Below are 27,557 nucleotides of genomic sequence, written 5' to 3'. Positions count from 1 at the left end.
GCAACCAATTGACGTGTTTCTCTCACATCGATATTTCTGTCTTTCTCTCTTCCACTCTCTAAAAATGGGAAAATATCCTTGGTAAGGATTAAAACAATAAAATAAAATAAAGAGAAACCAGGGACTTCCACTTGGCCAAGATGGAGTAATAGGGACCGATTTACCCTCCTGCTTTTTTTTTTTTTTTAAATATATTTTATTGATTTTTTACAGAGAGGAAGGGAGAGAGACAGAGTTAGAAACATTGATGAGAGAGAAACATTGATCAACTGCCTCCTGCACATCTCCTACTGGGGATGTGCCCGCAACCCAGGTACATGCCCTTGACCGGAATCGAACCTGGGACCCTTCAGTCCGCAGGCTTACGCTCTATCCACTGAGCCAAACCGGTTTCGGCAACCCTCCTGCTTGAAAAAACCAAAAAGGCCAGACAAAATGTATGAAGGAGTGGGTTTTTAAAAAATACATATTTTTTTGCCCTAGCCGGTTTGGCTCAGTGGATAGAGCGTCGGCCTGCAGACTCCAGGCATGTACCGATTGCCTGGATTCCGCTCAAGGGCATGTACCTTGGTTGCGGGCACATCCACAGTAGGGAGTGTGCAGGAGGCAGCTGATCGATGTTTCTCTCTCATCGATGTTTCTAACTTGCTATTTCTCTCCCTTCCTCTCTGTAAAAAATCAATAAAAAAAATATATATTTAAAAAAAAATACATATTTTTTTTGTTTCAGAGAGGAAGGAAAAGGGAGAGAGATAGAAACACCAATGATTGGAATCATTGGTTGGCTGCCTCCTGCACACCCTCTACCATTGAGACCACAACCTGGACATGTGCCCTGACTGGGAATCGAACCATGACCTCCTGGCTCATGGCTTGACGCTCAACCACTGAGCCTCACCGGCCGGGTGAAAGAGTGGTTTTTAAGACAGCAGCTATCGGGCAACAAAGGACAATGATCGGAGACGAGAAACAGAGAGACAGACGAAGGAGCCTTAGGACTGCAGGCTTACTGCCTTGAGAGAGGGACCTGAGTGAGGTGGAGCCTGGGGACCAGGCAGACAGTTCACAGGCAGAGAGGAAAAGCACACAGAAGGCCAGAGATGCTCAAGGGCTCCTCCAGGGGCCAGAGCCCTGACCCATGAGGGTGCGGGAGTCAGTTAGCCGTCGCCCCAGGCTTCAGGGAGCAACAGGAAACCCAGGAAGTGCGTAGGGAAGTGGGTGCTGCCTGGTGCATGATCTGCAGAAGAGCCAGGGTTTTCAGGAAACAGAGAAGTAACTACTTCGGAGAGGGACTGGGGACAAAGGAGGTATGTGTCCTCCCACACAGCTGTGGGAAATAAGAGATACAATGTCAGCCCATTATTTTAGCAGCTTTTGATGTTTTACTATAATGCTGATGAGCACTGGACATAAGTTTTGAATGGAAAATAGACTTCATTGCTTATTTGGAATGAATATGCCAAGTGCGTGGCTTGTCTTTTTACTTTTTATAGTCTTTAAAATGTAAAAATTTTCAATTTCTGGGAAGTCCAAGTCTCAGTTGTTCTATGGATCTTGCCTGGGTCTCACCCTAGAGCTCCGCCCCGAGGTCATACAGGGGTCAGGCAGGCCTCCTCCTGTGTCTGCAATGCCTGAGGTCCGCTCTGCCTCCCAGGCAGATCTCAACTGGCCTCATTTCCTGTCTGGTCTCCTGGCTGGTCTCTGCCTCAGGCCACAGCAGCAGGAGTGACTTCTAAACTCACAGTGGATCAGCTCAGTCCCATGAGACACACCTCCATGGCTCCCCACTTCCTGGGAACAACAGCCAACCCTTCATGACAGAGGCAGCCTCTCCTCCCTTTTCCATGCGCATCCCATTTACTCCCTTCTGTGCACAGGTCCGCCAGCCCCTGGCCTTCCTTTGTTCCTCCAGGACATGGACTTCCGCTCCAGCGGCTCAGCCTGGCTGTGTCCTCTGCCTGAGACACCCTGCCTTTGCCTCCTCTTCAAGCTTCGAATTTCACCTCTCACGCTTTTTCCCCAATAAAGGGCTTTCGTTCCCTCCCTCACCTACTGTCCCTGCTCACTGCCTTACAGGACTGGAACCACGTCTGGCTTGGCTATTTATTTATTTATTTACTTCTCTGCTTTCAACCGGATGTGAGCTCCAGGGACTGAGCGGCTTCGTCATGGTCACTATTCCGTTCCCCGAGCACCACCTCAGCGCGTGGCACCAGGCAGGCGCGGGAGCTACCCGAGGCTTCAGGAATGGACTATTACCCTTTCAGAGTTCTATTAGGAGTCTCAGTTCCGCTCTAGAAGCAGTGACCCTTTTATAAATGCTGTGAATAACAAGAGGGGAGAAAATAAAAACAATAACTTTGAGCTTGCCATCTAACTTGTATAACTTTCCAAGGAACGTTTATTCACAGAATCTGAACTGCTTGTAATGGAGGGTGACTCACTGAGGAAGGACGGCCGTTCATCCGGGTTCTGTGCCCATCCGCCTTCGATGAGTGCGACCATCCGCGCTCGATGGGGGGTACCGGGTGGCAGGCTGTCTTCGCTGGTGTCGGGCCGGTGTCCTTGTGACACACTGTACATAATTTGCAAAGGGTTGGTGACGTCTATCGAAACAAATGTACGTCATTCATTAGAGACTTTTTATGATCCAGTATGCTAAATGCATTCTAAAGCCAACCAAGTGAAAAGGAGGGACTCTTAAAGTCTTAGGACTAATTCACTGCCCTTTCTGCTAAAGCAACAGGTGCATCCCAGCCATCACGGGCCTGCCTGGCTCCTCTGAGGAGTGTGAAGCATTGCTGCACTGCGCTGGGCGTGGGATTGATCTGGGCAATAGGCCGTGAGCAGCGCTGAGCTGAGCTCAACTTATTTAGACCCAGGAAGGGCTACAGCAAGCATGTCAAACTCATGGCCTGCAGGCCACATGCGGCCCACAACGAATATTTTTGCAGCCGTCAACACAACGGTATGCAAGAAATGTTTTAATAACTTAATTTTTACAATATCCTGTTATACATAATCTATAATAATAAGAGTGTAATATGCAAATCGACTGAACAACCGAATAACAGAACGACCATTCTGACTACCTTCCGGGCAATCATACTATGACACGCACTGGTGCCAGGCCAGCCAAGGCAGGTGCGATGCAATTGGTTGGAGGCCCCACCATCACCCCACAATTGCCCCACAGGAGGAGGCCAGGCCTCCCTCTGCACAGTGATCAGTCCCGGAACCCTGGCCAGGTGGGCGGGGCCTCCCGGCTGGCAGCTCTGCGGCAGGTGAGCAGGGCCGGCCAGGGATCACCCTGCAGAGGGAGGCCCAGGGCAGCCACGGGATCGCACCTCATGCCTGTGGCCTGCAGAGGGAGGCAACCAGTGGCGGGGGCGGGGCCAGCTGCCGGCAGCCAGGGAAAGGAAAGCCCCGAAAGGCCCTGTACACTGGCGAGGCCTAGGGACCCTACCTGAGGGGTCAGGGATTGCAAGAGGGCGCAGGCTGAGCTGAGGGACAACCCCCCACTCCTGTGCACGAATTTCGTGCAACGGGTCTCTACTTATTAATAACAAACTACAACGTTCGCTAGTGACTGATGGCTATAATCGTGTTGCATTCATTTCCCTATGCACCCAACGTGCAGGCGCACCATTTCCCTCCACTAATACTGGCAGCGAATATTTTAGCAGCGGATTGCCACGTCATTAGTCTTGGACTGACTTGTTTGGTGTGCGCAACAGGAAACATTTTGCTTTTGGAGAACAAGAAAAATAGGTTTATTTGTGTTACGCTTATTAATTTGTGCAGTTATTCAGTGTCTGGTAAGTTAACGTTCTAGAAAATATTCATTTTCTTAAAATGTTCTATTATTTTATGTGAACGATGACTCATTTATTTCAGCCCTTTGTATTCGGCATGTCTCTATTGAAATAAACTATATTTCTATGAAAATTGAAGCTTTTATTTTTTGCGGCCTACATAAACTTAATCCTTGTTCATTTGGCCCATGTTAGCCTTTTGAGTTTGACATGCTTGGGCTACAGCAACTAGCATCCAATGTAACTGAGAAATACTGTTTTGTTTTGTAAGCTGCTGAGACCCTGAGGTTGTTTGCTGTACAGCAAGTGACTTATATAAACCTCGAAATAAGAAATGGCCCCAGCCAGCAGCTCAATGGTTAGAGCATCAGCTATTTCACCAAGGGGTCGTGGGTTTTTAAAAATATATATTTTTTCATTTATTTCAGAGAGGAATGGAGAGGGACAGAGAGAGAGATGGAAACTTCAATGATTAGAGAAAATCATTGATCGGCTGCCTCCTGCACACGCCACACTGAGGATCAAGCCCACAACCCTGGCATGTGCTTTGACAAGGAAATGAACCATGACGTCCTGGTCATAGCTCAACCACTGAACCACGCCAGCCAGGCGGGGTCACAGGTCTGATTCCAGGTCAAGGGCATGTGCCTGGGTTGTGGGTTTGCTCCCTGTCGCCAGTCGGGGCTCATATGGGCAACCAATCGATCAGTCTCTCTCACATTGATGTTTCTGGCTCTCTACCTCCCTCCCCCCTCCTTCCTTTCCTCTCTCTGAAAAAGCAATGGAAAAAATATGCTCCCATGAAGGTTAACAAAAAAAAACATTAAGAAATAATATTTTCAGAAACTTTAAGAATTATTCTTTAGTGTTTTCTAGTCTTTATATGGGACACTAATTAATTTTTCATATGAACAGTTTTATAACTGGAATGAATCTTAGGAATAGGAATTAAAAATCCTCGTTTTATAGAGAACAAACTGAAGACTCAAGAAATTTAATAGCTTGATGATAGAACTAATTACTGTCAGAGCAAGAATGAGAATCTAATTTTCCTGATCCTGAATCTGGTATGCTTCTCAGTGTACACTGGATTCACGGTGAGTTGTTATGCCTTTTTTAGTGTGTTTTCCACAAAATGATTGGTGGGCAGATTTAATGTAGATGAGTCGTAGATATTCTGCATGTGGCCCACCAGCAGGACATCCCTGAGGAGGAGGTCAGGGCAACTCACCCTCAAAAGGCTGTTTTCTGGATAAGACTTCCCACATGATGACTGCATAGCTGTTGAATGTAAAATGTACACAGTAGATTACAAACCAGCCCTGTGTGGTAAACTGTAACACCAAATCCAAAAGCTGACTGTGGAGATACTGTTTTTGAAAGTGATAAGGTAGTGAGCTGCTGTATTAAGAATCAGCATATACAACCAAGATGATGATTATTCAGCTTGTTTTGAAAGGGAATTAATCTTGCCCTGGCCGGTTTGGCTCAGTGGATAGAGGATTGGCCTGTGGACCAAAGGGTCCTGGGTTCGATTCCGGTCAAGGGCACGTACCTCGATTGCAGGCTCCTCCCCGGCAGGCCCTGGGTGGGGCTTGTACAGGAGGCAACCAATTGATTTATTTCTATCACATCGATATTTCTCCCTGTCTTTCCCTCTCTCTTCCACTCTCCCTAAAAACCAATGGAAAAATATCCTTGGGTGTAGATTTAAAAAAAAGAAAGGGAATTAATCTTAATTTGAAAAATTAGGAAATTACTGTTATAAAAACTTGAAGTTATATGTAAAAATAATTTAAGAATCATTTAGTAATCATTCTTAAACACCTAGATAAGCTATACCCTCTAATTATAGGATTTTATTATTCACACAAAATAGCAATAAAAAAGGCTGTCCTTTTTTATGAACTTTGTTCTGCCTTCTTGGGTAGTCCCCTCCCCCACCTACATCAAAGTCACATGCGATAAAACCCTGGAGCACGTATATAATAAAAGCCTAAGTGACCATTAAAGTGGAACAACCAGAACGACCAGTCGCTATGATGCACACTGACCACCAGGGGGCAGACACTCAATGCAGGAGCTGCTCATTGGCAGTCAGTGTGCTCCCACAGGGGGAGTGCTGCTCAGCCAGAAGTTGGGCTCACGGCTGGCAAGCAGTGGTGGTAATCTCTCCTGCCTCCGTGGCAGAACTAAGGAGCAGTGAGCTGAGAAGTAAGGAACAGCGAGTAGGCAGGTGGTAAGGAGCGAGGGGTCCCGGACTGCGAGAGGGATGTCTGCCTGCCGGCTTAGGCCCGGAGAGGGCCTAAGCTGGCATGCGGACATCCCCCGAGAGGTCCTGGGCTGCAAAAGGGTGCAGGCCAGGCTGAGGGACACTCCCTGCCCAGTGCACGAATTTCATGAACTGGGCCTCTAGTTACATTATAAATTGACAGGACAATAGATGTGCTTCAAAATGTTTTCAAGGATCTAAATGTGGCTTAAAGCAAGGCATCTTTAAATTCAGAAATACTAGTCACTGTGCGCTCTACTTTATTTTCCCACATGTAGGAAAGAATAAAAATCACACTTTAAAATGCAGCTTCAAAATGCTGACTGCTTGTTCTGGCTCTCAGAGCGGTGAGCTCTGAGCAAGCAGCAGCCGCACCTGTATATGTCATGCTTGACGCTGGCCCTCGCCTTCTGCCCCGGCTCGTAGTTCTCGGGCGGCATGTAGATGATGGTCCCGCCTTCCGGGGCAGCCTTACTATTCCGCGACTGTGACAGGGACATCATGCGCCACTTCGATAAACCAAAATCTGCGATCTGCGAGGGAAAGGAGTGAGTGATCGAATTTAAAAGTTTTCTCTTTAAACAATATTACATATATTGTTTTATTTCTACATACTCCACCAGGTTCTTGGATTCCACAGTGCTGAGCCCAATCATGCTAGAAGCAGTACACCTGAGTGAAGTTTAGCACAGTATTACAGATTTCCAAAGGGAGGCTTCTAGAAAAGGAAGGGGAGTATTTTACCTGTATTCTGAGGGAGTGTACACAGAGAACACTTCACTGTTTCTGACAAGCAGCTTCATACATGTGCTTTTCAAATCCACCTGCAGCTCACAGAGCTAACCTACTCATCACATGGGAGTGTCACTCAAGGTGTTATCACTCAGGCTTATATGTTCTTATTTATAATGTTCTAAAAATAGCATCCTTGCATTTTGAAAAAAGCAGAATTCCTATAGTGTACAGTTCATTATTCTATGACTTGTGCCTGCTCTCAAATGAACCACGTCTGTGGGCAGCAGTACTGTTAGCACGTAAATATTATGTCCACGCCAAGGAGCACCTCAAGAATCGCCACTGACGGAGCCCGTGCTTCTGACTGTCCTTCAGTTTTATGCTGCTTGTAGATCTCCTGCATGTGTCACACTATATCGGACAACTAAGTATTTAAAAGGTACCTTATTTTTTAAAAATGGAAGACAAACGATAAGAACAGAAACAAGTTCAGTGGGTGAGAAGCTGTGGCCTTGCAGCATCGCTGTGGGTCTTCAGACCTGACGCTGCGGAGCTCCCAGGAGCAGTGGGCAGCTCCAGCCAGGACTCCACTGCGCTTGCTGTTTAACGCCTATGTTTTCACCGGTTTTAACAGAAGAAATCATTTGTTCAGTGTGTAGATGAATTTGAGATAAAATATGGTCCCACTCCAAAGAGGGAGGGTTGGACAAGAGCAAGTGTTAAAATTTCTCTGAGCCTCAGATGACCCATCTGTAAAGTGGGAGGAATAACTGTAGAGCAGTGGTTCTCAACCTTCTGGCCCTTTAAATACAGTTCCTCATGTTGTGGCCCAACCATAAAATTATTTTTGTTGCTATTTCATAACAGTAATGTTGCTACTGTTATGAATCGTCATGTAAATATCTGATATGCAGGATGGTCTTAGGCGACCCCTGTGAAAGGGTCGTTCGACTGCCAGAGGGGTCGCGACCCACAGGTTGAGAACCGCTGCTGTAGAGCATGGGGTTGTACTGAGGAAACTGAACGGGCTGAATAGGTATTGCTGCTGTGCTCATCACAGGAATCCATCTCTGAAGGTTGCTCTTGTTCACACAGTACCACCAATCACAGAGCCAGGCTAAGGCTCTGAGTGTGAGGGCTCCGGGGAGGACACATCCACTCCATCCCACTTGGCACTGAAACTGTTCCTCCCTCCACCTCTGAAAGCAAAACACTACTCCCGGCGCACGTCTGCCAGGATAAGAGGCATTTCTATGACCAGTAAAGTTTAGCCTCGTGCACAGAAAAGTGCTTAAAAAACTAGGGTGTAGCCTCATTTATACCTGAGCCCTAATTTGCAAACTGGTCTCCGTGTTGGCTTGGGTGGGATGGGAGCAGCACAGCCTGAGCTTGCTTCCCATTGCTCCTCCACTTCACACACGGCCTCATCTTTGTCCCCCCCTGGCCTGGAGACGTGCCGGGATTCTTGCTCCTCGCTGATGAGATTGGCTTTCACACGGGACCAGGTGTCTCCCCTTCCTGTCACACAGTGTCTCAGATGAAAGGCAAGGCTTGTAGGCTGGGTCTCCAGCAGAAGGAAAAGGGGGAGCATGTGTTGGGAGGAATGCAGCTCTGCCAGGCCTGATAACCCCTCTCTCAGCCATGCAGACAGAGCAGCAGGATCCCCCCTACACAGGATCTCCACATGCATTTCCAAGCTGAAGGTATTCTTCTCAAACTAGAGAACGTTAAAATACACTACTCGTGACTATCAGCCACAACCCTGCAGCCTACTGCATCAGCCCCCTCCATTCACACATTCTGTCCTGTGCAAGGAAAACAAGCTGTGAGGAAGCTCCTGAGTGCTCTGGCTCCAGGGAGGGCAGAAAGAACCGCAGACACACACACTTTCTTTTCAAAGATGCCTGTCACTGCTTCATTTGTATCTAAGACGCCCTAATGAACACCTGACCAACAGATAACCAAATGGAATGTATACTTTTTAAAGTAGAAAAGTCTCAATTGAGCTTAAATAGTAAACATTTTTGTTTTCTTTTAAAAAATATTTATTGTTGCCCTAACTGGTTTGGCTCAGTGAATAGAGCGTCAGCCTGTGGACTTAAGGGTCCCAGGTTCGATTCCGGTCAAGGGCATGTACCTTGGTTGCGGGCACATCCCCAGTAGGGAGTGTGCAGGAGGCAGGTGATTGATGTTTCTCTCTCATCGATGTTTCTCTCTATCCCTTTCCCTTCCTCTCTGTAAAAAAATCAATAAAATATATTTTAAAAAAAATATTTATTGTTGAGAGTATTACAGATGTCCCCTCCCCCCAGCTCCCACTCCGCCCCTTCACCACCTTAGTCTGTGTCCACAGGTAAGATCTTTGGTTAATCTCTTCCTGACCCCCTCCCCACTTCCCTCTGAGATTCGTCAGTCTGTTCCATGTTTCTGCTTCTATTTTATTCACTGGTTTATTTTGTGCATTAGATTTCCTATTCATTTATTTTGATTTTTAGAGTTAATTGTTGATAGATATTTGTTGTCATTTTATTTTTCACATTTTTTGTCTCTTCTTTTTCTTAAAGAGTGTCCAACATTTCATGTAGTACTGGTTTGGTGGTAATGAATACCTTTAGCTTTTTCTTGTTTGTGAAGCTCTTTATCTGACCCTCAATTCTAAATGAGAGCTTTCCTGGGTAATCTTGGTTGTAGGTTCTTACTATTCATCACTTTGACTATTTCTTACCACTCCCTTCTGGCCTGCAAAGTTTCTGGCTGACAGTCATATGGACACTCCCTTATAGGCAACTGACTGCTTTTCTCTTGATGCTTTTAAGATTCTCTCTTTGTCTTTTGCTCTTGGCATTTTAATTATGATGGGTCTTGGTGTGGGCCTCTTTGGGTTCCTCTTGTTTGGGGACTTGTAAGTCTATTTCTTTCACCAGGTAGGGGTAGTTTTCTGTCATTATTTCTTCAAATAGGTTTTCAGTATCTTGCTTTCTCTCTTCTCCTTCTGGCACTGCCATAATGCAAATGTTGGTACCCTTGAAGTTGTCCCAGAAGCTCCTTACGCTATCTTCATATTTTTGGAATTTTTTTTAAGCTCTTCTGATTGGGTGTTTTATGCTTCCTCATATTCCACAAATCACTGACTTGATTCTCAGCATCCTCTACTCTACTGTTGGATTCCTGTAAATTATTCTTTATTTCGGTTAGTGTATGCTTAATTTCTGACTGGTCTTTTTCATGTCTGTGGTATTCTCACCAAGATCCTTGAGTAACCTTATAACTATGGTTTTGAACTCTGTATCCAGTAGTTTGCTTGCTTCCATTTCTTTCATTTGTGACATGTTTCTTTGTCTCCATGTTTTTGCTGCTTCCTTGTTTTTGTTCTTTGTATGAGGTAGAGCTACCATGTCTCCTGGAGTTGGTAGAGTGGCCTTGTGTAGTAGGTGTCCTGTGGGGCCCAGTGGCTCAGCCTCCCCAGTCACCTGAGCTGAGCACTCTAGGTGTGACCCTGTGTGGACTGTGTGCACAGTGTTGTTGTAGTTGAGCCTTGACTGCTGTTGGCATCAAAGGGAGGGATTGACCTCCCAGCCCAATTGGCTATGAGGACCAGCTGCAACTACAGTGGGAGAGCTGCTGTGCAGGAGACACTCTTATGGGGCAGGACTTGCTTCAGTGGGGCTTTGGTGCTCACTGAGTCTGCCCCTTGAGAGTCTCACTTGTGGCTGTGTAGAGCTGTAATCTGCTATGGTCTGAAGCTGTCCATGGGTGCACTGGCTCTAGGGTCACCAGGGAGGTGCAAAGTCAGCCACTGCCTGGGGCCCCCTGGCAGGAGCTACAGAGGGATCTGCAAATGGTGGCTATTTGCAGTTTGTATTGGGTTTGGAGGCCCAGCTGTAATGCAAGGCAGGCCGGTGCTAGTGGCAGGTCTTGGGCCTTTTATTGATAGGCTTGGGGTATGCTGTCACCAGCTGCAGCTTGTTTAAGAAATTTTAGCAAAGTCTGAAGCCTGAGCCAGGACAGGCCATTCATATGGAAAAGCTGCTCCAAACAGCTTGGGTGGGGCTGTGAATTGGATGAGGCGGGGGTCTCAAGAAATCCCAAGGACAGAGCAAACAGTGTGCTCTAGGCTGATGGAGACTCCCATCTGGTTGCTGGTCAGCCCTGTGATAGGGGAGGTCCCAGCACAAGAACAATGACCCCTGCAAGAATACCTGTCTGGGAGAAGGCCTCCGTGTCCCTTAGCCACAATCCCTGCTGGTTTTTACAGCCTGAAGTTACAGGGACTTCTCTTCCCAGCTCTGGAACCCTGGGCTGGGGGTCTGGTGTGGGGCTAGGATCCCTTGCTCCTCAAGGGAGGCCTCCATTGAGATGATCTCCCTCCCAATTAAAGAAATGGCACACACATGGTGTCAGACCAGCCCATTCCACGCCTCTGTCCTCCTACCAGTCTCAACGTGCTTTCTTCTTTACTTCTCTAGTTGTAGAACTTCCATTCAGCCAGCTTTCAGGTGGTTCTGAATGATAGTTGTTCTGTATTTCAGTTGTAATTTTGATGGGTTGTGGGAGGCAGCGAGTATAGGCATTTATCTATGCCACCATCTTGGTTCTTCTCACACTTCAACATTTTTCTTTTAGATACTATGTTTCTGGTTAGCATTCCAGTAAGAAATTGTACTTAAAAAATCTGTAAAAAGGTGTAAATTTACATTTAATTTTATTAAGTACTTTTACAGATGTTTTGCACTTCATTTAAAGGTCCTTCCAAGAAGATAAGTAGATTGATAATTCTTACATTTTCGTGAGTCATGATGAATTTTTATTTTTAATTAATATATATATATATTTAATCCTCACCTGAAATATTTTTTCCATTGATATTTTGAGAGAGTGGAAGGGAGGGAGGGAGAGACAGAGAGAGAAATGTTGATGTGAGAGGGACGCATTGATTGGTTGCCTTCTGCACCTGCCCCAACCCAGGCTGGGGATCAAATCTGTAACCCAGGTATGTGTCCTTGACTGGGAATCAAACCTGTGACTCTCTGGTCCTTGGGCTGATGCTCTAACCTAGTGATGGTGAACCTTTTGAGCTCGGCGTGTCAGCATTTTGAAAAACCCTAACTTAACTCTGGTGCCATGTCACATATAGAAATTTTTTGATATTTGCAACCATAGTAAAACAAAGATTTATATTTTTGATATTTATTTTATATATTTAAATGCCATTTAACAAAGAAAAATCAACCAAAAAAAACGAGTTCACGTGTCACCTCTGACACGCGTGTCATAGGTTCACCATCACTGCTCTAACCACTGAGCATGGTCAGGGCAGAAATTTTTGCCTTTTTTTAAAAAAAAAATATGGTTTTGTTGATTTCAGAGAAGAAGGGAGAGAGAGGGGGAGATAGAAACATCAATGATGAGAAACATTGACTGACTGCCTCTTGCATGCCCCCTACAGGGGATCGAGCCTGCAACTAGGCATGTGCCCTGACTGGAAATGGAACTATGACTTCAGGGTTCATGGGTCAACACTCAGCCACTGAGCCACGCTGGTCAGGCTGACTTTTTGCTTTTAGGGACATGTATAAAATAACAAGTGAAGACACACAGTTACATACAAGAGAATGTTGCTAATTTGTAAGAACAGTATTAGAAAAGTCACAGTTCTATCTTTATGTGCTACAGTTAATTAAAAATCACAAAAATACATTAAGTCAAACTATTTAAACATTCTATTCATATCAAAGAGAGACCAAGGGTGCTCTACTGATCAATGAAGAAAAGAAAGGTGATCGCCTATTACTTTGCTTCTGTTTTCTCTGGACTGAGACGCAAAAAGCCAAGTCCAAGGAGGTTGAAAGGGTTATAAAATGCAAGTCTTAGGTATTTTATATATTTTTTATTGATTTTTTTACAGAAAGGAAGGGAGAGGGATAGAGAGCCAGAAACATCGATGAGAGAAACATCGATTAGCTACCTCCTGCACACCCCCTACCAGGAATGTGCCCGCAACCAAGGCACATGCCCTTGACCGGAATCAAACCTGGGATCCTTCAGTCTGCAGGCCGACGCTCTATCCACTGAGCCAAACCAGTTAGGGCAAGTCTTGGACATTTTATATACATTTCAGGTTCTTGAGAATTTGCAAATACTTCCCAGTACTATCAGTGATCTTTGTGAGATACCATATGAGAAAAGTGAAAGTCATTCTGATTTTTAAAAGGGAAAACTAGAGAGAGAAACCAAGATGGCAGCATAAGTAAACACCTGAAACTGCTGCCTCGCACAACCACTTCAAAAATACAACTAAAAGACAAAACGGACATCATCCAGAACCACAGGAAGGCTGGCTGAGTGGAGATTCTACAACTAGAAGGAAAGAGAAAAGCACACTGAGACTCAGAGGAGGTGCGGAAGTAAAGTGCAGAGTTACGGAGGTGCGCGGAAAGGACTGGCAAATGAGGACACGGTTGTCTTTTTCAATTGGGAGGGAGTCATAAGCTCCCGACTGCTCTGAACTCCAGTTATGGGGCGAGACTCTGGGGACCCAGACTCATACCGGGAGAAACTGGACTGTCTGGCAGAGGGCGGAACTCGAGGGTGGCTTTCTCTCAGAGGTGCTTGCAGTGATTACCGGGACACTGAGATGAGGGGCCTCTTAGGGCAGGGCTGAGGATCAGCCATAGCTGTTTGCTCCGCCCTGTTGATCCCTTGAGACCCCACCCCACCCAAGCTGTGCGCAGAGGCTTTTGCATATGAAAGGCCTGGCCCTTTGCAATCTGAAAATTACCTAACAAACTGCAGCTGGGTCAGAGAGACCCAGAACATCCAAAAGAAGATCCAAGGCCTCACAGCAGCTTGCATTGCTTCACAGCTGGGCCTCATCTGGGCACCTCCAAACCCCAAACAAGGAAGGGGAATCTGCAGATCTCTCCATAGCTCCTGCTGGGTAACCTCAAGCAGAGGCGAAATTAGCACCTTCTTAGAGATCCAAGTGCCAGTGTACCCAGTGGTCAGAGTGGGACCATCCAGATTACAACTCCTCAGATCCATAAGGGACACACTCAGGGGGCAGACACAGTGAGCACCAAAGCCCCACTGAAGCAAGTCTTGCCCCAGAAGGGTGTCTCCAGCACAGAAGTTCTCCTACCATAGACACAGCTGATTCTCACAGCCAATTGGCCTGGAGGTCAATTCATCCCAGTGATAGCAACTACAATCAAGGCTTAACTACAACAAGGCTGTGCACACAGTCCACAAAGGGGTGCACCAAGAGTGTCCACCTCAGGTAATTGGGAAGGCTGAGCTACTGGGCCCTATAGGACACCTAGCACAGAAAGCCACACTATCAACACAGGGAAGCATAAAAAAGGCGGAGACAAAGAAACAGGTCACAAATGACAGAAATAGAGGAAAGCAAACTACTGGATATAGAGTTCAAAACCACCGTTGTAAGGTTTCTCAAGAATTTTCTAGAAACCGCTGATAAATCTAGTGAGACCCTCGAGGATATGAAAATGGACCAAATAGAAATTAAGCATACACTGACTGAAATAAAGAATATCATACATAGATCCAACAGCAGCCTAGAGGATTGCAAGAATCAAGTCAAAGATTTGAAATATGAAGAAGTAAAAAACACCCAACCGGAAAAGCAAAAAGAAAAAAGAATCCAAAAATATGAAGATAGTGTAAGGAGCCTCTGGGACAACTTCAAGCGAACCAATATCCGAATTATAGGGGTGCCAGAAGAAGAGAGAGAGCAAGATATTGAAAACCTAGTTGAAGAAATAATGACAGAAAACTTCCCCTACCTGGTGAAAGAAATAGACTTACAAGTCCAGGAAGCGCAGAGACCCCCAAACAAAAGGAATCCAAAGAGGACCACACCAAGACACATCATAATTAAAATGCCAAGAGGAAAAGACAAAGAGACAATCTTAAAAGCAGCAAGAAAAACACAGTTAGTTACCTACAAGGGAGTACCCATAAGATTGTCAGCTGATTTCTCAACAGAAACTGTGCAGGCCAGAAGGGAGTGGCAAGAAATATTCAAAGTGATCAATGCCAAGAACCTACAACCAAGATTACTTTATCCAGCAAAGCTATCATTGAGAATTGAAGGTCAGATAAAGAGCTTCACAGATAAGAAAAAGCTAAAGGAGTTCATCACCACCAAACCAGTATTATATGAAATGCTGAAAGGTATTCTTTAAGAAGAGGAAGAAGAAAAAGGTAAAGATAAAAATTAGGAACAATAAGTACATACTATCAACAAGTGAATCTAAAAATCAAGTGAATAAAAAATCTGATGAACAGAATAAACTGGTGAATATAATAGAATCAGGGGCATAGAAAGGGAGTGGAATGACAATTCTTCGGGGGGAAAGCGGTGTGGGGGTGCAGGAAGACACTGGACAAAAATTGTACAGCTATGGATGAGGACAGTGGGGTGGATAGGGCAGAGGGTGGGGTGGGAACCAGGTGGAGGGGAGCTATGGGGGAAAAAAAAGAGGAACAACTGTAATAATCTGAACAATAAAGATTTAATTAAAAATTAAAAAATAAATAAAAAGGAAAGATATTATTTATTTCACAAATCTACACACTGGCAGGAGACTATCCTTAACCCCTGGCTTAAAAATTTTAGAAAATTTTATAAAAGGGATACTCTATGAGCAATTAATGAAAGAGCCAGCAAGAATTTATGAAAAACAAATGTCAACTTAAACCAGCAGTCAATTTCAGACCTCAGGTTACTGCTGTGCCACGTGCATGGACAGTCCCTGAAGCACAGTGCTCACAGGACTGACTCACTGAAGGAAAGAATGCGGACTCCAATCCTCTTTCCAAAGTGTTACTACTGACAAAGAGTTAATGTGAAAGCAATGTGTATATCACAAAACATTCCGAAGTGCTTTAATAACAGCATCCTTGACTGTAAGCTGGCAGGCCTATCTGGTGCAGAGATCTGGAAGTCATTCCTTTGGTCATTCAACAGACATTTACTGAATACTTCTATATGGCAGTTCACAAAAGAGACTACATTTATGTCTTCATGGAGCTCACATGTCAAGTGAGGGAGATGGCCAGTAAAGATATTAATAAAAAATGTATGTCAGATAGTGAAAACCACTGTGGAGAAGCTGAAATGGAGGCACGAGGGGGAGGGGGCCTGGCGGGAGTCCAAGGACAGCCACCTGAAAATGAGGCTGCACACAGGGAGCAGCCATGCAGATGTCTGGAAAACAGTCATAATATTCTTTTTTTTTTTTTTTAATATATTTTATTGATTTTTTACAGAGAGGAAGGGAGAGAGATAGTTAGAAACATCGACGAGAGAGAAACATCGATCAGCTGCCTCCTGCACATTTCCCACTGGAGATGTGCCCGCAACCCAGGTACATGCCCTTGACCGGAATCAAACCTGGGACCTTTCAGTCCCCAGGCCGACGCTCTAGCCACTGAGCCAAACCGGTTTCGGCATAGTCATAATATTCTTATGGACAAAATGAGGACATATCAGTGCTTTTAGGGTTACTCCAAACAAACAAGGATTATTTTCCAGCAGTGCTGACTGACAGGGACCTGAGGGAGTTCTTAGCGCTGCGTAGTGCAGCTCTGATCCGAGCTCTGCACCGTTAACATTAATCATGACTCGACACAAAAAACTGGCTAATTAAATTTTAGGATGACACAAAGCTGGGAAAGAAATTGCAACCCTTGGAATACAGAAACAGCTTTCAGAAAGGTCTTCAAGGTTAAAGTGATCGCTCAGGCTTAACAAGACAAAGCTCTGATGTCCAGAATGTACTCTGTAGAGCACACGATAAGGAGACGTAGCTCAAGCGATAATACATGAAAGAAAGAACTTCTCTGGGCTTTCTGTTGACACTGACCCCAACCTGAGTGTGGTGATATGGCTGCTCCCCCAAAGCTAATAAATTATTAAGGAACTGTTAAGTAACGTCTTTAGGACTAGGGTAAAGGACACTTCCCTCCAATTCTACAATGGCCAGACCCCATGGAGAGTATTTTGTTCAGTTCTAAGAATCAAAATTTAAGAGTGATTGAAATACAGATTCATCTAGATAGCACCTGGGATTAAATCCAGGTCACAAGGAAACTGGTTGAAGAGCTAGTGGTGGTAGCTGGGAGTCTGGGGGCAGGCGGTAGCCATCTTCAAATAGAGAAAGGGCTCCTGTAGAGGCAGAACTGGAGCGCGGGGGCAGAAGCAGCAGGGGAGGAGTTTTGGTTGATCACATAAGAAAATGTCAGTCATTCCAGGGTGGATGCTGAGACTCCCCTGTCACCGGATAACTGCCCTGGGGGCCAGGGATGGCTGCAGTGAGGCCGCAGGGGGCTGGCGTAGGGCTCCCTAACTGATGTCATCGACTAGTCTCTCTTTCTAGCAAGGCTGAGGAAGAGGAAGTGCTGTCAGTAAAGGTTTATTTTTTTCACTTAAATTTTCTTACATTTTTTGTACTAATTTTTCTATTGTTCCAATTTCCCTATTAGTTACTTGTTTGAACATTTTTTGATATTTGCAATAATCTTCAATTATATATATTATTGTAAGAAAAGTACCCAAATCCTATCTAATAAAGAGTTACTATGCAAACTGACCATCACTTCAACACACAAGTGGCCACCCCACATGTGAACACAAGATGGCTGGCAGGGGAAGGCAGTTGTGGGCAATCAGACCAGCAGGGGAGAGCAGTTGCGGGCAACCGGGCCGGCAGAGGAGGGCAGTTGGGGGGGACCAGCCCTGCAGGGGAGGGCAGTTAGGGGTGACTAGACCGGAAGAGGAGGGCAGGTGGATATCCCTCAAGGGGTCCCAGATTGGAGAGGGTGCAGGCTGGGCTGAGGGACAAACCCCCTGCATGAATTTCATGTACCGGGCCTCTATATTATATAAAAAAAGAGCCACATTTAGTATTAAGAAGGTAACTGAAATCACTACATCTACTGTCTTTAGATGCCTACATCTTTTCCTTTATACAAAATTAATTCAAAGTAAAAAAATTAACTCAAAAGCATAAAATGATATAACTTTTAGAAGATAACCTAGAAGAAAATCTCCAATACCTATGTTTACTGAAGAGCGCTTAGTCATAACAGTGAAAGCATGATCCTAAAAGAAAAACATGGCAAGTTGAACTTCATCAAATGAAAGATTTTGCTTTGTGAAGGACCCTGTTTAAGGAATGAAAAGAATAAGCTATGAACCAGGAGAAAATATTTGCAAACTACATATCTGATGAAGGACTCATATCAAGAAAACAGATATAACTCTCAAAACTGACAGTAAAGAAAACCTCAAAAATCCCATTAGAAAATGGCTTCAGACATAGACATTTCCCTGAAAAGGTACATAGATGACACATAGCACATGAGAGGGTGTTCATCATTAGCTATTAAGAAGATGCAAATTAAGACCACAAAGAGCTATTACAATACGTTTATCAGGACAGCCAAAATAAAAACCGGTGGTAACACCAAATGCTGGTGAGGATGTGGGAAGCTGGGTCTTAGGATGCATTGCTGGTGGAATATAAAATGGTGCAACCACTTTGGACAGAAAGTAGTTGGGTAAAATAGTTCTTAACAAGCTAAACGTACTCTTACCATGTGACCAAGCAGTTGGGCATCGATCCTAGAGGAATGAAAACTAATGTTCATTCAAAAAGTTGCACAGGATTGTTCGTGGGAACTTTCTAGTAATTGCTAAAGACTGGAATGACCTATGTCTCTCAATTGGCAAATAAACAAGGAATTCAGCAGTAAACAAAGAACAATTACTGACGCAAGTAACAACTTGGATGGATCTCAAAGGCATTATGCTAAGTAAACAAAGCCAATCTCAATACATCCCACACTGTATGATTCTATTTATAAAGCATCCTCCAAATGACGAAATGAGAGATGGAACACTGATGGTGGTTTCCAGGGCCCGGGGACGGTGCAGAGCAGGGAGGGTGTGGCTGGAAGGAGCAGCATGAGTGTTCTCTGTGGCATGGGACAGTGCACAGGTGACCAAGTGACACAGAACTACATGTGTCCATCGTACCAATGCCAAATTCTTGCTCTTGAAATTGTACTATCATTGTGTGTGATGCCACCACTGGCAGAAACTGAGTGAAGGACACATGGGACCTCTCTGTATTATCTTGGCAACTTTGTATGAACTTATAACAATTTCAAAATGAAATTAAAAAAAAGTGTGCTCCACAATTTCAATCAAGAATGTAATTTTTTTCGTATTTTGTGCTGTAATAGGGACATGGAAAAGGGAGAGAGATTCATTTGGCCAGGTGAAAAAATAACTAATGTCTTTTCAACGCTAGTAATCACAAAGATAAACATAACTTTAAAAAAAAAGTAATGACCTTAACATGAAATTCATTATCCAGTAAGATATTCTGCGTCTTCAGGTCATGATGCAGTAGAGGAGGATTCATATTATGTAGGTAGTTCACGCCCAGTGCGATTTCATGCAGGATGCGGAATCTCAGCGGCCAGGCGACTTCCGGATATTCTGTTTTCTTCATATATGCAAGAAGACACAAAACCAAAATCAGTGGCCAAATTCCCATATATTCACACTTAGGAATTAAATATTCCATGAGAAATGCAGCATAAACTAAGGTCAAAACATATGCTCATTTTTTTTAACATAGTAACAAATTTGACATCAACATCCCTGTATCCTATTTCCCTTACTTTTTAGAGAAAATAACTTTATAGTGTTGATATTTATTCCCTTTTAGTCTATATTGGTAATGTAACTACATGATATCGGTTCTTCTTTTTTCAGTTGACACAGTTTCAATTACTTTTTAATCTATGTAACACTCACACAGGTACACACATACCCACACCCATCTCCCCATTTTATGGCTTATAGCAAGTAGACTGTGCGCACACATGAGCACACACACACATAATTGTTTCTAGTACATACCAAACCATTTGTTCAAATTAATGTTTTAATTTTTTGATTAATATAAAACTAATCATTATACCCATTAAAAAGTGTGACCATATTATATTTATTAACTAAGCATTAATATCTCATACTTTTATTCATATAATTAATTTATTTGCATTTCAACTTGAAAAATTAGCCTTGAATTTTGTTTTTAAGAAGGAGACGTTCATCTTTATTTATAAAGCATATGTAATACAGACATTTAAAGCAATGTTTTATATTTCTTGGTACTTACAAGTGATATCCATTTGAACTTTCATTAAATAAATTCCGAACATAAAAATTACTGCAGAACCTCAGGAAAATGAGTATACTCAGAAAAGTTAGATACTTGGGGAAGATTCTGCAGTGACTATCAGGCACCGTGACACTGGGCATATTTTTCTCCATGACAGGAAGCAGTATGCTTCTACTGAAAGCTCCAAACTGTTCTTGAGATTTTTTTTCTGCAAATGGATCAGCTTATAGTTCAGTGATCACCTGGCATGAAAGTGGGTCAAACTTTTGTGCTTACACTGTATTTTGACTTATTTCAGCAATCGTTCATGAGGGTGGGGAAGGGTGCTTCAAGACAAACCCATCCTAACAATGCGATCCAGGAAACCAAAAGAAACACAAATACTCATGTCACACATTAGTTCCTCTGATATATACAGAGCCCCGTCCACTCAGTGACTGAACCTTTCACTCCATAAAAAGGTAACTTTCTAAAAATTATGTAGGTGAAAGGAGGAAGAAGTCCTCTCTGCACGTGTGTGAAATGGGAGCTTCTGGTCCCGGCTCCTTCCAGGAATGAGCAGTCCCCTGGGGAGGCTCTCGGATTCTGAATCCAGAGGCTCAGACCTGGCTGCCAGAATATCTAGTGGGTGCTGGGTGTGGGAAGTAAACATTAGAATTCCTACTTATCTCTCAAAAAGAAATTGTGCTGGATTAATACTTGCATCTTGGCTGCGGTGGTAGTTACACACACCTCACACACCCACCCCATCCTGCTTGAGATGCTCACACCATACACAGAACGTGATGTGTCCCAGGCAAAGAGGAAGTCCCTCCCCCAGAGGCTGCGCTGCCAGCAGCCCCCTTTCTCCCACCAGAACACTGATGGGTAGGGATTTAGGATTTTACACCTTATATTACCAAGTTTTAACTAAACCAAACTCGCTAAATAGACTGTTGTTGTTTTTTAATATATTTTTATTGATTTCAGAGACGAGGGAAGAGGGAGAGAGAGATAGAAACATCAATGATGAGAGAGAATCATTGATCAGCTGCCTCCTGCACACCCCCTACTGGGGACCGAGCACACAACTCGGGCATGTGCCCTTGACTGCAATCGAACCCGGACCTTTCAATCCCCAGGTTGATGCTGTATCCACTGCTAGGGCTAGACTGAGCGTTTTAAAAAGATTTATTAAGAGAAACTGCAGGTTGGAGATCATACCAACTCAAGCAAACAGCCATAGAAGCATACACATATTTTGAGAATGAGGATCCCCAAATTTGTTTACTAATGGGATTCACAATCAAAGCCAGAGTAACTGGTACCTTGAGAAAACAAGTAAATAGCTCACACCACTGCCAATCATGGAAAAGCAATGCATCTGGCACTCAGAGATAGATTTATTTGGCCTAGTAATTCAGGATTTTATGAACTGGTACTATTGACATTTAGTTTGAATCCTAAATTGTCTTTAACATAATATAAAATCCGGACAGTGGACCATGCAGTGTGCCCTTTACCTTCTCTCTCTCTTATGCCTACCTGATTATACACGTGGAGAGTGGAATTCAGTGTAGAACGCAGTAACCTAAGCAAAAGAACCTCCATTCCTTAGCAGACAAGGCCTGACTTCACATTATTCTTAACAACACAAAAGAAGCCATAGATGGTGAAACTTTAGCACCACGTTGTTTTTCATTATTCTTATTGTGATTCATCTATATTTATCCCCAAATAACCAAAGCACTTTATAGCTTCATTAACAGAATTACAGCCACTGAAAATGCACAACACTTACCCTATGTAGGAGTTCATTTAATGATCCATTTGGCATGTATTCAGTAACTATTCCCAAAAATTCAGGCTCATTGCAAATTCCCAAAATTGGAAGAATGTAACTAAATCTAGCTTTGTGTAAAATTTCAGCTTCTCTTAAGACATCATTTCTTTCACTAAAGAAAAAAAAAGCATAATTATTTTAAAGTAATGGAAAATACACAATTATCATGCCCATGATATTAAGTTAGCCTGGACTTTTTCAGTAATCAGCTTTTGACTTCTTGTAAATTATGCAACTCTCTGTCCTTTAGTTTCATCACATTTAAAGTAGGGAAAACACCTACCCTGTATAGCCTATAGGTTTGTTTACAGACCAAAATAACTTCTCTAAGCCACTGACAGAAAAAAGTGCTACGCCTAGGCTATCATGATACTTTTCTAGGAAAAGGAAAGAACACTCTGGGTAAGTTTATAAAGTCTACAGTATTCGAACGATTGGTGTGTGAACTAATTAAACTATTAAATTTATGTTGTATTAAAACAATCAGATCTGATTCAATTATATTAAATTTATAGTTGCATACCATGTAAAATTTCCCCAAATATCCTGACTATTGAGACATCTCAATGTAGATTTAAATAACGAGGTACTAGCTGCATGAGGGCCAATGTTCCTGAGGGATTATCCTCTGGGACCCAGGAAGAGAACACTGAGAGCAGGTGAGTGCTTCTAACAGATGCAGGGGGGAGGGGGGGGGGGGACGCGGGGGGAGGGAGGAAATCAGGGTCCAGGTCCATTTGCTTATTCCTACATAAAACAAATAAATAAGGAACCTTCATTAAGAATAAAAAGTGCTCAGCATTATGGAGAATATAAAGATGAAAAAGAACACAGTCTGTGCTCTCAAGCTGCCCGGAAATCTTTTTAAAGAAAAATAAATACTCATTGTGGTTTTGATTTGCATTTTCCTGGTGGTAAGTGATGTTGAACACCTTTTCAAATACCTGGTGGTCAGTGTATGCCTTTGGATGTGTTAATTATCTCGATTTGGTAACGTTTCCACAATATATGTGTATCAAATCATCATGCAGTATACTTTAAATACCAGTCATATATATATGCAGTCCATGGACCATACAGGATGGTAGTCCTGTAGTTTATAACGGACCTGAAAAATTCCTATGGCTTAGTGACACGGCAGCCATCCTGAGGTTTAACCCTCTGCTGTTTTATATAGTAGCATGCTGCACAGCTTGTAGCCCAGGGGCAATGGGCTCTGCCATGCAGCCCAGGTGAGCAGCACGCTGCCCCACCAGGTCTGTGTAAGTGTCTTTCTGATGTTCGTACGACAACAGAATCGTCTAAGGATGCATTTCTTATACTGTATCCCTGTCATTAAGTGGCACACGATTGTATACAATTATATTTGTACTAGATGCCCGTGCAAAAAAATTTGTGCACTCAGGGGCAGGGTGTCCCTCAGCCTGGCCTATGCCCTCTTGCAGTCTGGGAGCCCTCGGAGGATGTCCACCTGCTGGCTTAGGCCCACTCTCTGGGGGATCGGGCCCAAGCTGGCAGTCAGACATCCCTCTGGCAGCCTGGCAGTCCTCGGGGGATGTCCACTTACCAGCAGGGAGCAGACCTAAGCTGCAGTTGGCCATCCTTAGTGCTGCTGAGGAGGCGGGAGAGGCTCCCGCAACCACCTCTGTGCTGGCAGCCATCAGCCTGGCTTGTGGCTGAGCAGAGCTCCCCCTGTGGGAGCGCACTGACCACCAGGGGGCAGCTCCTGCATTGAGCGTCTGCCCCCTGGTGGTCAGTGTGTGTCATAGTGACCAGTCATTCCCAGTCGTTCTGCTGTTAGGGTCAGTTTGCATATTACCCTTTTATTATATAAGATAGAGGCCTGGTACACGGGTGGGGGCCAGCCTGTTTGCCCTGAAGGGTATCCTGGATCAGGGTGGAGGTTCCGCTGGGATGCCTGGCCAGCCTGGGTGAGGGGCTGATGGCTGTTTTCAGGCTGGCCACACCCCCTTTAGGGTGGGGGTTCCCCAATGGGGTGCCTTGCCAGTCTGGGTGAGGGGCTAAGGGCCATTTTCAGGCTGGCCAAGCCCCCCGGCGAAGGAAGCTCCCAGCCTCTCCTTTTTTTCTTCTTCTTTTTTTTTTTTATTCTGAGATTTATTTACTTTCTATAATTGAAACTTTGTAGCCTTGAGTGGAGCTCAGAGCCGGCCAGGGCGGGTGAGAAGCTTGGCTTCCTCCATCGCCAGGGGCAAACCAAGCCTCCTACTTGCTCCAGCGCTGTGGCCACGCCCGCTGAAAGCAGGTATCTGGGGTTTATTTATCTTTTATAATTAAAACTTTGTTGCCTTGAGTGGAGCTCAGAGCTGGCCGCGGCAGGGGGGAAGGTTTGCTTCCTCCATCACTGGGGCAACCAAGTCTCCTGTTCACTCCAGCTCCATGGCTGCTGGCCGCCATGTTGGTTGGGTTAATTTGCATATAGTCGCTCTGATTGGCTGGTGGGCGTGGCTTAAGGTGTAGCAAAGGTATGGTCAATTTGCATGTTTGTCTTTTATTAGTGTAGATATAATTAATTATTCATTAATAAAGTTAAAAATAAGGAAAGAAATTTAAAAAGAAAAATAAACAAAATATAAGGCAATTATTCATTAGTAAAATTAAAATAAGGAATTTAAAAAAATTAAAACTTAAAATATAAGGCAGATGTGATTAGTGCCACACATATACAAACACACACACATAACTAAATGAATAAATAGAGGACTGAGGGAACCCAGAGAAAAGACAGGAAACACTGGGCTCGGGAGTCACCAGTCTTCAGAGAGGTGGATTTCAACTACACTTTATGAATGGAGAGAATCTCGGCCTTTGGAGAAAGGGCATCTAAGGCTCATGTGGCCTCCGAGATGAGCGGGACCTTGCCTTTTTCATCTGTGAATCCCCAGGACCGGACCAGTGCCTGGCACTTAGTAGAGGTTTAATAGATAAGCACCAAATGTATTCAGGAAGTTAGAGCGAGGACTCAGTTTCCTGTGAATCAGGCCATGTAGCAGTGGTGAAAAGGGTGGAGGTGACCAGGGCAGCAGGGCCATGTCTCAGAGTCTTAAAGCCAGATGCGGGCGTTGACACTTTATTTGGTAGTCTCTGAGTTGTGAATGCAGGTTTTTAAGCAGAGAAATGACATAAGCAGAACCAACTTTTAGGATTCATTGGCAGCAGGATGTAGGATCAGCAGAAAGAGGTAGAGTTTGAGTCAGGCATTAGCTATAATACTAGTTAAGATGTGAAGCAATGAAAGCCTGAAACTATAAAGGCCACTGTGGAAATGGAAAGGAAAACATCAGCTGACTAGGATGTCCAGGCTGCTGTGGTGGTGACTGGCTCCGAGAGAAGAAAAGAAAGAAAGAAAGTTAGTTGAAGATGCCATCAGTGTTCACCCGGGATGAATGGGTTGGTAGCAGCACTAACAGAAGAGAACCATGGCAAGAAGCCTGCTAGGTAAGTGATGGTGATGAGTCTGTCACCAGGCTCTGCAAGAATGGCTGTTGCAATAAGAAAAGCAGCAGACGTTCCAGACCAGATAATGAGGCCTGCTTTAAAAATAAACAAAGAGAAGAACAAGCCCAAAACCTTAGTCATTTATGTTTTGAATAAATGATTATATATATATTTACATGTTTAAAATTGAAGACTTGGAAGAGGGCACACCTCCCAGGGTGGGTATGCGGTATTCTTCCTTCTACTCTGCCCTACTGTGTGTCAGCCACTTCACAGGCACTATCATAGCAGATCACCCCTAAAGGTGGGTTCATTATCCCACTGTACTCTGAGGGCTCTGAGGCTTCAGTAGACTCATACTTTTCTAGAGGTTATACCAAGAGCATGTGGCAGGGTGGAGTCAGATTTGAATTGCCCTCGTGGGACTCTAAAGCCCGTGTTCTTTCCATTCCAGTGTGTGATCAGAGAAGAAGGGAGATTCTTAAAATCAGGTTTTGGGAATTTTGAGTGAGTGGGAAAACAGAAAAAGCCTAAACAGTTTAAAATAGGGTTTTATATTTTTAAACATAAGACTGTGAAATACAGCTTCTATAGACATACCACCAAAATTACCAGCCAAAAAACTATGGCGTCTACAGGGTGTTTGAAGAACCAATGGGACCCATCTACTCATCAGGCGTTGGGAGAGTGTTGGGGACAGAAATCAGGTGATGGAGAAGGAGTGACCAATCCCTAAACACAAACTGGTTTCCTTTCCAGTGATCCCAAAGCACATGCAGACATCACCCAGGCCGGGCCGGCAGGTCCACGCCTGCACTGTCCCCGCTCTAAGCGAGGCAGAGCCCGCGACCGCCTCCACAGCCCGGCATGGATCAGACTCTGCAAATCCTCCGCTGATGTCCCGCCCCAGGAGGCAAGTGGGAGGGAAGCTCGTGATGCCTGCGTCGCACAGTCTCATGGCGGCTTTGACCACAGTTAGTTCCTACCCACTGAGTGGAGAGTTTTCCATGATGAAAAGTGTGAGTGAGTAAGGAAGGGGAACTCCCTCTTCATTCCTCGGCCTCACGTGGCACAGACTTTTATTAAAACGCGCGCGGGAGGCTGTCTGCGGTAGAATAACTGTAACGGGGCCTCGGCGCTGGGCCCCACGCATCGGCAGAGTCCACTGCACAGCACACCCACCCCTCCACCCGCACGCGCAGGCCGCGGGTACCTCCGCGCACTCGCCGTCGGCTGGCAGAAGCCAAGGCCACACCCAGTGTTGACGAGGCCGGGATCCGCGTGAGCCGGGAGGGAACCGCCTTCGGTGTCGCAGGCCTCCCGTGAGCGAGACCTGGGCCTGATACCAGGGCAGCCGGTACCGGCCGCCCGCGGAGCCGTGGGCTCGGCCGTGAGCTCAGCAGGGACCGGACCGCTGAGCAACGCGGCGTCGCGGCTGCGCGTGGCTGCAGCGCTTTCTGGAAACAGAAACTAGTCCCGCTTCCCCAAACCCTGCTCGCGCGCCGCCCTGCGCGCGGGACGTGCGGGCGGCCCGTGCTACCGGTCGCGTGGGAGTCGGGTCCAGGCCGCTGTGCCGCCGCACAGCCCTGCCTCGGGGCGGCTCTCCCGCGACAGCAGCCGGCGCCGCGCTTCGGCCGCACGCGGCCCAGCGGGCCCAGCCCGGACGCCCGACCCCGGGACACCCGGCGCTCCGCGCTGACTGCCGGGCGGCCACGCTCGCGGCTCAACCCCGAGGGGAGCGCAGCCCGGAGCGCGAGCCGCACCAGACGCGGAGCCAGGCGCCCGCGCAGCCGCAGCCGCAGCCGCAGCCACAGCCGCGGTCAGGAGGGGGCGGGACGGCGGGGCGCCTACCTGTCGAGCAGCGGCGTGTGGATGTGCAGGTGCTTCACGGCCACCTGCACGCGCCAGTCGGCGTGGCGCGCGGACGACACGGTGCCGGACGCGCCGCGGCTGAGGAAGCGCAGGTCGGCGAGCTTCTGGGAGGGCACGGCGGGCAGCGCGCTGCAGATGGGCTCGGCGCTCATGGCTCCGGCCCACAGCCGCTCCCGCTGCCCCGGCCCCCGCTGCCCACGCCCCCGCTCGGCTCCCGCTCCGCCCTGCGGGCGGCCAGACCTCCTGCTGCAGGTGGGCACTAGGTCGCCAAGGCGGCCATGCCCGCGCGACTGCCCGCCACCACTTTTCCGGAGCCGCACCGACCGCAGTCCGGAGCGAGACTGGCAGCTCAGTGGCCGCAGCGA

The 27,557-nt window shown here is 45.6% G+C and overlaps 1 protein-coding gene across 7 annotated transcripts in view; it reads right to left on the bottom strand.

Annotated features, from left to right (window-relative positions):
- RIPK2 (receptor interacting serine/threonine kinase 2) overlaps positions 1–27,557 on the bottom strand; it is a 39,816-nt gene extending 12,259 nt beyond the window's left edge. For 4 of the 7 annotated variants that reach the window (XM_036337508.1, XM_036337509.1, XM_036337507.1 and 1 more), the window contains exons 1-6: positions 27,172–27,556; positions 21,823–21,976; positions 19,203–19,358; positions 6,463–6,620; positions 5,047–5,096; positions 2,445–2,606 (exon numbers count right to left, since the gene is read on the bottom strand). In XM_036337508.1, coding sequence (XP_036193401.1) covers positions 2,445–2,606; positions 5,047–5,096; positions 6,463–6,620; positions 19,203–19,358; positions 21,823–21,976; positions 27,172–27,344 — 853 coding nt within the window. In that variant the 5' untranslated portion in view covers positions 27,345–27,556. Of the gene's footprint in view, positions 1–2,444; positions 2,607–5,046; positions 5,097–6,462; positions 6,621–19,202; positions 19,359–21,822; positions 21,977–27,171 lie in introns of all 7 variants that reach the window. The other 3 variants (XM_036337511.1, XM_036337513.1, XM_036337514.1) reach the window with 2 other exon arrangements.

Source organism: Myotis myotis, unplaced genomic scaffold (genome assembly GCF_014108235.1).
Source record: "Myotis myotis isolate mMyoMyo1 unplaced genomic scaffold, mMyoMyo1.p scaffold_m19_p_16, whole genome shotgun sequence".
NCBI lineage: Eukaryota > Metazoa > Chordata > Mammalia > Chiroptera > Vespertilionidae > Myotis > Myotis myotis.
Note: the sequence above shows the minus strand (reverse complement) of the source record. Positions and strands in the feature narration are given on the sequence as shown.